The sequence below is a fragment of the Vulpes lagopus genome, chromosome 11 (assembly GCF_018345385.1).
Source record: "Vulpes lagopus strain Blue_001 chromosome 11, ASM1834538v1, whole genome shotgun sequence".
Lineage (NCBI taxonomy): Eukaryota > Metazoa > Chordata > Mammalia > Carnivora > Canidae > Vulpes > Vulpes lagopus.
Genome location: NC_054834.1, coordinates 74,540,255 through 74,552,480, shown reverse-complemented (window position 1 = coordinate 74,552,480; position 12,226 = coordinate 74,540,255). Strand labels below are relative to the sequence as shown.

At 46.5% G+C, this 12,226-nt stretch overlaps 1 protein-coding gene across 1 annotated transcript; it reads right to left on the bottom strand.

Annotated features, from left to right (window-relative positions):
• Nucleotides 1-3,805: 3,805 nt before the first annotated feature.
• MRPL11 (mitochondrial ribosomal protein L11) lies at nt 3,806-7,125 on the bottom strand. The gene is made up of 5 exons (XM_041773336.1): nt 6,902-7,125; nt 6,418-6,513; nt 5,761-5,854; nt 5,515-5,674; nt 3,806-4,099 (listed from the first exon to the last, which is right to left on the bottom strand). Exons 1-5 carry the CDS (start codon nt 7,022-7,024, stop codon nt 3,994-3,996), a joined length of 579 nt encoding a protein of 192 aa, XP_041629270.1. The 5' UTR covers nt 7,025-7,125; the 3' UTR covers nt 3,806-3,993.
• Between the last annotated feature and the right edge of the window lie 5,101 nt (nt 7,126-12,226).

The window sequence follows — 12,226 nt, the reverse complement described above, 5'->3', positions numbered from 1 at the left end:
CATTTAATCTTTACAACAACCTTTTCAGGTAAGCACAATTTTCCCTGTCTTAGAGATGAGTCTCAGGCACAGAGTAGTTAAGTAACTTGCCCAAGACCACAGAGCTAAGGAGCATAGAGCTCCTGTGCAGCCTAAACCATAACACCTTATGCATCTGGGAGACATTGGTGACAGAGAGTGGTGATATAAGAAGCAAAAGAGAAGGCTCTCAGCAGAAGTGAAGGATTTGTCTCTGATGGAAAAAGGAAAGTCCATCCTCACAGACAGGAAGAAGTGAAGGATGGTAGGTTTGTAGATTGGGTCAAAGCCCTGGGAGTTTGCCATCTGATGTTTCTTATTTCCTCAAGTGAAGTAAGAGGCCAGGTGTGATCCTGGGGAAGCACTTGGCAACAATGCTTCATATTCTTCATCTACAAAATGGAGATAATGCTATACCATATGGTTTCTGAGGAAATTAAAAATGAAGAGCAACTCAGTCATTCCACTTCTAAGAATTGAGAGAGAGAGAGAGAGAGAGAGAGAGAGAGAGAGAATTTACCCTATAGGAAATAACCAGAGATGTACCACACTAGGCTTCATTCCATTTTTCCAACTCAACAGGCTTGTCTCCAAACCATCAGGATGGGCTAAATTTTGCTGCTGTAACAAACCCTCAAGATATCAGACTTAAACTAATAAGGTCCATTTCTTGCTCACACAAAGACAGCTATGCTACAGGCAAACCTCCAGGGCAGCTCCCCCCAGGTGGCTCAGCATGTATCTCCACATCAACATGGGTTTCTGCTTGCTGCAGCAGTGGGAAGAAAGCACTGTAGAGTCTCATGCTGTCTAGTAAATAACTCTGCACACATCACTTCTGCTCACATTTCACTGGCCAAAGCCAGTCAGATAGCCTCATTTAATTTCAAAAGGCAGCTTAGTGCAATGCTCAAGATGAGAGGTAGAGAAGAAATATCGACAGCATCAGTGACCACAGCCCCACTGTGCACAAGCTGTGAGCTTTTGTGGCAGACAGATCTTAAGGTGGCCCAGGGTCCCCACTTCTGATGTTCACACATTTGTGTAATTCCTTCTTGAGTATAGGTAGGATCTGTGACTTGCTTCTAACCAACAGAATATGACAAAGGTGACAGGATGTATGTGATGATGTGGCCATGACTATATTACAGAAGACTAATGCTCCTCTTGTGAGGAGACACTCTCTCGCTGGCTTTTAGGAAGCAAGTGGCCATGGTGGGAAGACCCACATAGCAAGGAACTGAAAGTGCTCTCTGGCTGACAATCGAGGCCCTCAGTCCTGCCGCCCAGAGAAAACTAAATGCTGCCAACAACCACATGAGTTTGAAGATGAAGCCCTCTCCAGTTGAGTCTCAGATGAGACCACAGCCCCAACCAAAACTTCCATCGCAGCTTTGTTGAGATCGTGAAGCAGAGAACCCAGGTAAGCCACGTCCAGTCTCCTGACCTACAGAAATTGAGACAATGTCTCAAGCTACTGATGTGTGATAATATTGTTATACGGTGATCAGTGATGGATAACTAACACAGCTCTGCTTGAGATCCCATACTACCCTCACTCCCAGCTGTCTCAGTCACCCTTCTGGTCTTGCTTTCAACCCCTTCAATTTCAAATCACTTCCCCTGGGAACCCCTCACCAAATCCCTGGGCTTGGCTAGTCCCCCTGTACACTCTCCTAGCCTGTCATACTTCTCTTGTCACAGTGGTAATTGTAACTAATTTTTTTAGTGTAACTAAGTGGCCATCTCTGAAGGGAGGAACTGTCAATTTATTCTTGTGTCCTAGTCCTAAGAGCACCAAAAAATCAGTGCCTGATACATAAAAAACTCAAAACTTTTCCAAATGATATTCACTACAGGCTGCATTTATACATATTTTTAGTGTAAATGATAATATACCCAACAGTTAAGGACTTGGTTAAATAAATTATGGCCCACCAATAAGACAGTATTCTGGAAGTCATTAGAAATCATTTAAGATAATTAATAACAGAAATGTTCTAAATTATTGCCAAGTTAAAAGCAAAAGTCAGCCAGTAGAGCATGCAATTCTTGATCTTAGGGTTGTGAGTTTGAGCTCATGTTGGAAGGGAGGGAAGGAGGGAGGGAGGGAGGGAGGAAGAAAGGAAGGAAGGAAGGAAGGAAGGAAGGAAGGAAGGAAGGAAGGAAGGAAGGAAGGAAGGAAGGAAAAGTAGAACAAAATGGTATTCAGAGAATGACCCCAAATTGTTTTAAGAAGTCTTATATATATAGGGGTGCCTGGGTGGCTCAGTAGGTTAATTGTCCAACTCTTGATTTTGACTCAGCTCATATTATCAGAGTTGTGAGATTGAGCCCTGCAACAGGCTCTGCATTGGACATGGAGCCTGTTTAAATTTCTCTCTCCCCCTTTCCCCCAATCCCCTGCTTGTGTGCACTCTTAAGGGGAAAAAAAGATATTATATATAAATACACATACAAAGAAACACAGTAGAAAAAATGTACACCAAATATTGGCACAAGTTTCATCTGGTTGGTGGGATTACAGGAGGTTTTTAGTTCTTTTTTTTTTAAGATTTTATTTATTTATTCATGAGAGACACAGGCAGAGGGAGAAGCAGGCCCCATACAGGGAGGTTTTTAGTTATGTTTTTCTATGCTTTCCTTTTTTTTTTTTTTTTTTTAAGATTTTATTTATTTATTCACGAGAGACACACACAGAGAGAGAGGCAGAGACACAGGCAGCGGGAGAAGCAGGCTCCAAGCAGGGAACCCGATGTGGGACTCGATCCCGGGGCTCGATCCTGGAGCTCCGGGATCACGCCCCGAGCCAAAGACAGACACTCAACCACTGAGCCACCCAGGCATCCTGTTTTTCTATGCTTTCCAAATCTCAGTATAAAGTGAAGTGCCTAGAACCTAACAGATGCTCAGTAAATGTGAATCCCATTCCTGCCCCATCTCGTCCTCTCTGAGAAGACAGGAAGCCTTGATGTTCTGGATAATGAGGAAAACAAAGGCCAGGGACTTCCCAAAGACCTCCCCCAACTTGGGCAGGTACCTACTGAAGCTTTGCTTCTTCTGTGGGTCTGTGGCCACGAACTCCATCATAGTTCATGTTCAGCCAACACCTGACCCAGAATAAGGGTCAGCTTAGTAGCAGCGGCTGAAGTACCCCTGGGATCTGAGATGCTTTGGGCAGTAACTCTGCTTGGGGCTGTGACCTCGTCCCTACAGCAGTCTGTTTCTGTTGAGGTGATAAGTCCCAAAAAGATAAGAGATATTTCTGATAGAGACACAAGCAACCTCTGCTGCTTTTTTTTTTTTTTTTTAAAGATTTTATTTATTCATTCATGAGAGACACAGAGAGAGAAGCAGAGACACAGGCAGAGGGAGAAGCAGGCTCCCTGCAGGAAGCCTGATGTGGGACTCGATCCTGAGTCTGCAGGATCACACCCTGAGCCAAAGGCAGACACTCAACCACTGAGCCACCCAGGCGTCCCACCTCTGCTGCTTCTGTACATCTAAGCCTGGGCATCCATGGCTTCCACCCGTTCTCTTACCTCTGAGGAGGAGGACAACACAGGGTTTTGCATCAGAAGGCTCCAACAAGTTTAAACAGCTCCAACTCCTACCTCTGCCACCAATTCAAAATTTGGGCAAGGTGCTCTGCTTGGCTGAGCATTGGATTACACAGTATGAGAAGCAGCATGAAGACCAACTTCCTTAGGGCAGCTGATGTCTGTTCACATTGGCTGCCATCAGCACTGGTCCTTTTCCCTCAGGTCCCAAGACAGAAGTCAAGAGCGGATGACAAAGAATGTTTATTTAAGTTTGATCTCTTGATACTGTCATACATGTAAAAATATATAATTTAAAGTCAGGGATATAACAATCAGCTTGGTGTCACCTCCCTCCCACCCTTTTGGTACAGCTTTTCCAACTGGCCTCCATTCCAGCTACTCCCTTCAAAACCCTGGAGTGTGGGGGACAGGGTCACTTCTTGGCAGCTTCTGCCTGGGCTGCCAAATCTGCCTCTTTCTGGGCAGCCAGGAATGCGGCTCGCTCCTTCTGGAAAGCTGCTAGCTCTTCTGAACTGAGGCTGCAGGTGAGAAAAGGAGATAGTGAGTGGCCAGTCACTGCTGGGAAGCTCACAAGTGCCCATACCACTGTCTCAGAGCCCTTTCTCCCTCCTTGGACTCCCCAGCCTCCATACCTTTGCTACCCCACCTCTGTCTCTACCTATGATTCCCTCCTTAAAGCCCCACCAGTCCTTTTGAGGCCCGGCTATACCCCAATCCAGATTAACTGCCCCTTCCTCTGTGCCCCCAAACACTTTGTACAAAGAAGTCGTCAGGCTATACACATGTGCCCAAGCAAGGGTCAGATCGACTCACTTCTGTACTTCTAGTCAAAGTGAAGATTTGAGAAAGTCAGGTCTATCCCTGTACCATGTTTAACCCCACTTCTCTTAGGAAACAAATGTTAGCCTCAGCATGAGATGTAACATCAGCAGCAAGAGGCCCATAAAGGGCCAAGCCCTGCCCTTGCTGTTGTCTGAGCCCTCAGATGATTTATGCCCTCCCATCCAATATCTCACTTCAGAGAAATAATTCCTGAGGTCATCCCAAACCCTAGGAGGGGGCTTCCTGTTGGCCTCAGGATCAAATATGAACTTCAGATAGATGGAAACAGCCTTCAGCCTTCCCAACTGGTCCATTTGTCTCACCTCTCTTCCTATTCCCCACTCTGCTTCTAGCACCATACGCCAGAGCACACTGCATTTCTTTGCTTCACTTTTTCACCTCCTGTCCTTCACAGGGATCTTCCCACTTCTTGGAATGCTTGCCCCAGTCCTTGACCTCCTTTTCCAAGTCTCTGTGCAGATGTCACCTCCTCTGTGAAGTCCTCATTGACACACCAGGCAAAATTAGGAGCTCTACTCTTTTCTCAAGAACCTGCAGTTCCTTTTGTCAACAATGACCATCTAGCAGCCTAATGCTCCACTTACACATCTGCCTCCAGCTTTCAACTGTGAACTCCCTAGGAGTGGGGCCAAGCATGGCTATCTCACTGTTCCTTGCTGTATCTTTTTTTTTTTTTTAAGATTTTATTTATTTATTCATGAAAGACACACACACACACACACACAGAGAGAGAGAGAGAGAGGGGCAGAGACACAGGCAGAGAGAGAAGCAGGTTCCATGCAGGGAGGCTGATGTGGGACTTGATACCAGGACTCCAGGATCATGCCCTGGGCCAAAGGCAGATGCTAAACCACTGAGCCACCCAGTGATTTCTTCCTCGCTGTATCTAACGTCCAGAAAAATGTCTGACACATAACAGGTACTTAATATTCATATTCCAAATGGATGAATAAGGCTGCCCACTCCCAAGAATCTAAGGTCCTTGACTCAGAAGCTGGTCCTCCCACTGTAATGGGCCCTCTTGGCTTTGCTCCAGAGTCAAGAACTTTCCAAGCCCTCCCCTCACATTGCACCTTCCCAAGACACTCACTCCTTCACCACACGAATGCCCAGGGAACGTGCAGAGCCAATGATGGAGCGAACCACAGAAGACAGGGGCACATCCTGCAGGGCGAAGGCCTCATCCTGAGATTTAACTTGGGCGATCTCATACACATGCTTCAAGGTCACCAGGCCAGCCACCTCCTTCCCTGGGAGGAAGAAACAAGTAGACCTTGAGGTATCTCGGCTTCCTTCCAGAGCCCCCAAAATTCCGGGTACCCAACCTGACCCTTACCTGTTTGCCGGGCCCCCTTCTCAATCCCAGCAGCTGCTTTCAGGAAGTAGGAAACAGTGGGTTGTCCGATCTTGATTTCAAATGTCCTATCAGGCTTCATGGGGAAGAAAATACAGGAGAATATCTCTTATCTCCTCTAGGCCCTGCTGCCCCAGCCCAGAGAACTTTTAACTTCTGTTCCCCCTTCCCTTGACTCATCTTCCAGTGGCGTCCATTTAACAAATCATGAAAACACGGGGAAAATAAATCTGCAGCTAACAGCTTTGTCACCTCTAGTCCAGGCTCAGCTCTGCTGTAGAAGCCCGAGTGAGATGGACAGGCAAAGGGAGGAAATGCAATATGGCAGGGAAGGCTCAGAAAAGATATGGTCTAGTCTCCACTGTGTAAATGGGGAAAGTGGGACTCGGTGATAGGAAGAGCCTCACCCAAAATTAAAAGCAGAGTAGCAACCCCAGTAACCAAGGGGAAGAAAAACAAATAGGATCATTAGGTGACGGGGATTAAGGAGTGCACTTGTCGCAATGAGCACCGCTTGTTGCATGGAACCGTTGAATCACTATATCCTACGCTCAAAGCTAATAGAACACTGTATACCGGCTAACTGGAATGAAAATAAAAACTTAAAAGCCAAACAGGATCAAAGTCCCGACTGTGCACCTTCACAAAAATCTTGGTGGGCAAAGGAATGCCTTCTTTGATGTCCTTTGTCTTCTCGTTGAACTCCTTGCAGAACTGGTTGATGGAAACACCTCTCTGGGTGGGAAGCACAGACATTAGTGTGGGGGACAACGGGGCGGCTTCCTACCATACGGGAGATTCTATCCGTTTCCTCCTTCGTCTTCATCTCTTAAAGGTCTCATCCTCCTCTTATTACCCAGATTCAACTAACACTTTACGCGCCAGATGATCTGTATGCATCGTCCCTCTATCTTCCCAAGGGCCCGTTGACCAAGGACGGAGGAAGCTGAGCCTTGAACAGGCCACGGAATGAACGCAAAGACAAAAAGCGTATGGGCAGCAAAGCCGCGCTTTGACCTGAGGCCTACGTGGCTCCCGAGCCCGCACCTCCACCCGCTCCGGGTCCCAGTACTAGGTCCAACCCCACCACGCCTCCCGCTCCGGGTTCCAGCCGCGGGACCACCTGACCCAGGATGGGACCTAGCGGAGGCCCGGTCATGGCCTGGCCTGCCCGCACGATGGTCCGGATCACGCCGCCGGCCTCGGGCTTCCTGAGGGCCCGAGTGGCTCGGTTCAGCTTCGACATAACGCAGGGTTGCCGGCCTCAGTTTAGTTCAGGATTACAGCAAAAGCGACGGCCGCGGGCGCCGCCATCCTGAGTCAGAGGTCAAGGGTCCTCACATTAGGTTTGGTCAGATGACGCCAGCAAAAAGCAGCGTTGTTTCGGCCCTTCTATTCTCCAACTAGTACGACAAAAAGAGTAATATGAAGAATAAAAAAAAAAACTTTCACCTCACGATCTGAAGATAAGGGAAGGCCTGAATAGTTCAGATACATACATTCCTCCTGCAGAGCACATAGGCAGTACCTCGGACAGCTAAACTGGAGGAGGAGGAGGAGGCCCTTAATGTTCGCACAGCATTGTGGGCATGGTAGTTTTGACCGCTTACACAAATCTCGCACGTTGCTATGCTCTGGGGGGCCATCTGCTGGATGTGATTATAATCCTGGGGTTTGAAGGGAATTTAGAGCTCCTTCTCGGGCGTGAGCATCTCTAACTTTCCGAGCCTGTTTCGTCCCCTGTTGTTGAAAGGCACTATGATTAAGAGTATAGACCCGGGAAGTAAGTACCCGGTTGTTCCTCTTGCTGGCTGTGAACTTGTTCAAATTACTTATGTTCAGTTTCCTCCCCCTGTACAAAGATTATAATATGTAGACATAACTCTAGGGATTGTTGTGAAGATTGAGTTAGCAGTGTGTTAGGACAATGCCCGGCATCTAGTAAGCATGTGCTATTTTTTTAAATATTTTTTTTCTTTATTTATTTATGATAGTCACAGAGAGAGAGAGAGAGAGAGAGAGAGAGAGAGAGAGAGAGAGGCAGAGACACAGGCAGAGGGAGAAGCAGGCTCCATGCACCGGGAGTCCGACGTGGGATTCGATCCCGGATCTCCAGGATCGCGCCCTGGGCCAAAGGCAGGCGCCAAACCACTGCGCCACCCAGGGATCCCCAAGCATGTGCTATTAACTGTACAACGAAGACAAAACCTTCACAGAGCTGTTGTGAGACTTATAAAAATAAGCCAGCATCTTATTATGCCTTTTTTTTTTTTTTTTTTTTGAGAACTTGCTATATCCAGGCATGGTGCCGAGCGCTTTAAGGGCATTATTATCTCATTTAGTCCTCACAATGAACTAAATTTTAGTCCTTTTTTATTTTACCCTTTTGACAAACGAGAATGCTGACGCACAAAAAGGAGGTCAAAAACAACTACCCTGTGTGTGACAAGGCTGGGAAACCAATATTGGTATTACCTGATTCTAGACCTTGTGCCATGTACCATGACTCTACATTGCCTCATCTAGTAAAAGGAGATAATCTGTGTTAAACCACACTGTAAACTGTCATATTTTTATTATGAATTTTTTGGACTTCCACTAATTAAATGTGATTATTCCTGCCTCTGAAGTTTTTCAAGTTCTTTATAATGCTCTATCTCATTAGCCTTAGCCAGGGTCTGGAATCAAGCTGGCTCCTGATTCACTAGTTGTAAAACATTGGGCAAAATAATTAAGTTTCCTGTGCTTTGGTTTACTCACTCACTAGCAAAACAGGGCTAGCAATAGTACTAACCTCCCAGGAAATGAGTTAATTCAAGTAAAGCACCTTGAAGAGAGCCCAGCTAGATATGATTTATCTCTGAGTACCCCCACACTGCCCAGCCTTTATTTACAAATTTATTTACAAATAAAGACATAAATTCTTCCTAAATGAAGGAATCAGGAAACAGATTGGCATGGCAGGTGTTCTGGGAGCCTAAAAAGCAGCCTGGGACAAACTGGGCTCTGTTGTCAATTTTCACTTTATGTCAATGAAAGGATAGTCTTGATTGTCCCAGCTCTTACACATTGTAAGGAAGCAGCTCCCTAGTCTAGTTTTGGAAATGTGTAAGGTCAGAGCATTTTAGTGTTGAAAATGAGATGCAACAAGTGAGTGGGGAGTCAGATCATACAAGTCTTATCAGCCCTGTTAAGACGTGTGGCTATGCAGTAGAAATCATTGAAGAGTGTTAAGTAGTTGCATTTTGAAAGGTGACCTAGGCTTGGGTACGTAGAGGGATGGGAGGAGGGCAAGGATGGATGCAGGAAGACCCATTAGGCCAGGGCAGGAACCCTGTGGAGAGATGTTGGTGGCTTGGGACCAATTCAAGAGATACTTAGAAGATAGAAATATATTTTAGTCAGAAAATGCTTGTGCAATATATACTGTGTCCACCTTTATGAAAAGTCACTCATGTAAACTTCATTATAATCCTATAAAGTATAGGTGCTGTTATTATTCCTCACATTATAGATTAGAAAACTGAATCCCAGAGAGGTCAAGTCACTTGTCCAAACTTATGCTACTAGGATGTGAATTTGAACCCAAACCTTTGGCTCTAGTGCCTTCATTAACCACTCCCTAGACTGCCTGGCCCATCAACAGAACTTAGTGTTTGATGGGTGATTTGTCAAGGGAGAGGGAGAAAGGCATCCATGGTGATGCTCTGGATTCTGGCATGGAGGCTTTGGGTAAATGAATGATAAAGTCTTTCACTTTCACTGTTGGGACCTGGGAGCTGTAGGTGGGTGAAAGATTGTGAGTTGTGTCAGAGAGTATAGTGTAAGCCTTGACAGTTGTATTCTCCTTTTTGTAATATCAGTGCCTGGCTTAAGCTTTGACTGAGGAGCATCCATTTCAAGGAGACATCCATTTCAGAGATGGCAATCTAAACACATTGCCAGCCACAAGTCTAGATAAAAAGAGCCAGGTCAAGTCCCCTTCTCCCACCTGAGGCTCCTTTGTTTTAGAGATCTTGGTAACTGAGCATTTGAACTGCTTGATTTTACTCTTTTTGTTCTTTAAATACCAACTATTCTGTCTTAAATTCACCAATAAATAGTGAGCCTGTAAAATTTTAGGTCCCCACCCTAGACCCCAATAAAAGCAGAAATCCAAGGTGCTCCCCCTTCTCTCTCTCCCTCTGAGAACTGGCTGTGTGGCCCCAGGTGTGCCATGCAATTTCCAGGATATGTGAATAATAAATCTTTTTTTCTCCCCAAATTCCCCGATGGTTATTGCTGAAGGCGTCTTGTATTCATATTACAAACCACAAGGTGGGGGTGCCTGGGTGGCTCAGTCAGTTAAGCGTCTGACTCTTGATTTCAGCTCAGGTCATGATCTCAGGGTCATGAAATCGAGCCTTGCTTTGGGCTCCACACTGGTGTGGGCTCTGCTTAGGATTCTCTCCCTTTCTCTCTGCTCCTCCCCACTCTTGCTCTCTCACAACAACAACAACAACAACAACCCCACAAGGCCAGTCAAGCCACAATATTAGTTGTCAGTAGCTGAGACCAACACACAACAGGGGTGCCCATGGGCACCTAGCCATGGCCTGGTCTGGGAGAGAAGCCTGAGCTGCACACAGAAATGCTGGCATCTGTAGCATAGAGACTGATAGTCCTTGGGGCCAGGGCCAAGAGTGAGATCACCCAAGGAGGAAAGAAGAGAAGTCAGGATTTAAAGAAGGGAAAGGGATCCCTGGGTTGCTCAGTGGTTTGGCGCCTGCCTTTGGCCCAGGGCACGATCCTGGAGTCCTGGGATCGAGTCCCACGTCAGGCTCCCGGCATGGAGCCTGCTTCTCCCTCCTCCTGTGTCTCTGCCTCTCTTTCTCTCTCTCTCTCTCTATGTCTATCATAAATAAATCTTAGGGGGATCCCTGGATGGCTCAGCGGTTTGGCGCCTGCCTTTGGCCCAGGGCGCGATCCTGGAGACCCGGGATCGAGTCCCACATCGGGCTCCCGGTGCATGGAGCCTGCTTCTCCCTCTGCCTATGACTCTGCCTCTCTCTCTCTGTGTGACTATCATAAATAAATAAAAAATTTTAAAAAAATAAATAAATCTTAAAAAAATAAATAAAGAGGGGAAAGAGGGTAGCCTGGGTGGCTCAGTGGTTTAGCACCACCTTCAGTCCAGGGTTTGATCCTGGAGACCCAGGATCAAGTCCCACGTCAGGCTTCCTGCATGGAGCCTGTTTCTCCCTCTGCCTGTGTCTCTGCCTCTCTCTCTCTCTCTCTTCCTCTCTTTGTCATGAATAAATAAATCTTTTTTTAAAATAAAAAAATAAATAGGGGAAAGAAAAAAAGAGAGTGAGCAAAGGCAACCAAGAAGGAGCAGCCACAGAGGAGATGAAGCATCTGAAGCTGCAGGAGAACAGTTTGAGAAAAAGAAGTGAAGAAGTGGAAATCAAGCTAAAATTGAATCTATGCATAGCAGAAAATGAAAAAGCCTGGACAACGTATTATAAGTAGGGGGTTTTATACTGTGACTTCCAATGTACACATTATAGAAAGATTCACTAGGCTGTGAGGAGAAGCAAAGAGTGAATGTGGAGTGACAGGGAGGGAGACTTAGGAGGTCCCAGCTGCAAAACTTGCAGCCATCTCTCCAGGTGGATAGTGGACCCCAGAAAAGCAATGAAGACCAGGAGTCAGTGGGTGCTAATCCCCTTCCCCAAAGAAGTGTAAGACCTTAGAAAGGGAGTAGCTGTGTAGTGATCAAGGCATGCTTGGCAGAAATGCCTGTGCCCTTGTGTAGCAGAAAGGTTCCCATGCTCTGAAGTGTAACGGGGAGAGAGTAGAGAAGCCACCAACCCCGGAGGGAAAAGCTGCCTAGACAGAGGCCTTCTTAGGATGGAGGTCCAGTTGGGCCATCTCATCAGGAACCCATGTGAACAGACAGCACTGAGTGCAGGTGTGTCCTCCTGGGGTAAGGGAAAGGAACTCCAAATTTCTACCAGTGGAAACAGAGATGAAGTTAAATCAGAGAAAGGTAAAATCCTGTATCTTATACATGGGAAGTATGAACTGAGATCTGTACCTGTGACACAAACCATGCTTAGCCCTGTTCCTGGTACCCTGAGAGCCCCCTGGAGCAGCATAGAAAGGCAAAGAAGGGGGAAGCAGAGGGAGAAGGAGTAAGCTGAGATCCTCCCTTCAACTTTTGATTGCAAATATAGGGAGTTAGGGGCTTAGAACCTCCTCCCTTAGCCTGCATGTTATGTCTGTCCCACCTACTTATGTCCCTATAGCTCCCACCAATCCTGTCATCTCCTCTATGACTGCCAGAAAGCAGGGTTGACATCCTAACACACACATCCCTAGCTGTGTGACTTGAGGCAAGTCCCTACAGTTATCTGGGCCTCAGTTTTCTTATCTGTGAAATAAGAATTACAAAGGTACCTACCTC

Bases quoted from the DNA above. Each gene is read 5' to 3' on its own strand.
- MRPL11 (XM_041773336.1), bottom strand. From the start codon at position 7,024: ATGTCGAAGCTGAACCGAGCCACTCGGGCCCTCAGGAAGCCCGAGGCC. The intron at 6,514-6,901 runs GTGGTCCCGCGG...CTTCCCACCCAG, and splicing joins TAGGTCCCATCCTGGGTCAG to AGAGGTGTTTCCATCAACCA. The intron at 5,675-5,760 runs GTAAGGGTCAGG...TCTTCCTCCCAG, and splicing joins GAAGGGGGCCCGGCAAACAG to GGAAGGAGGTGGCTGGCCTG.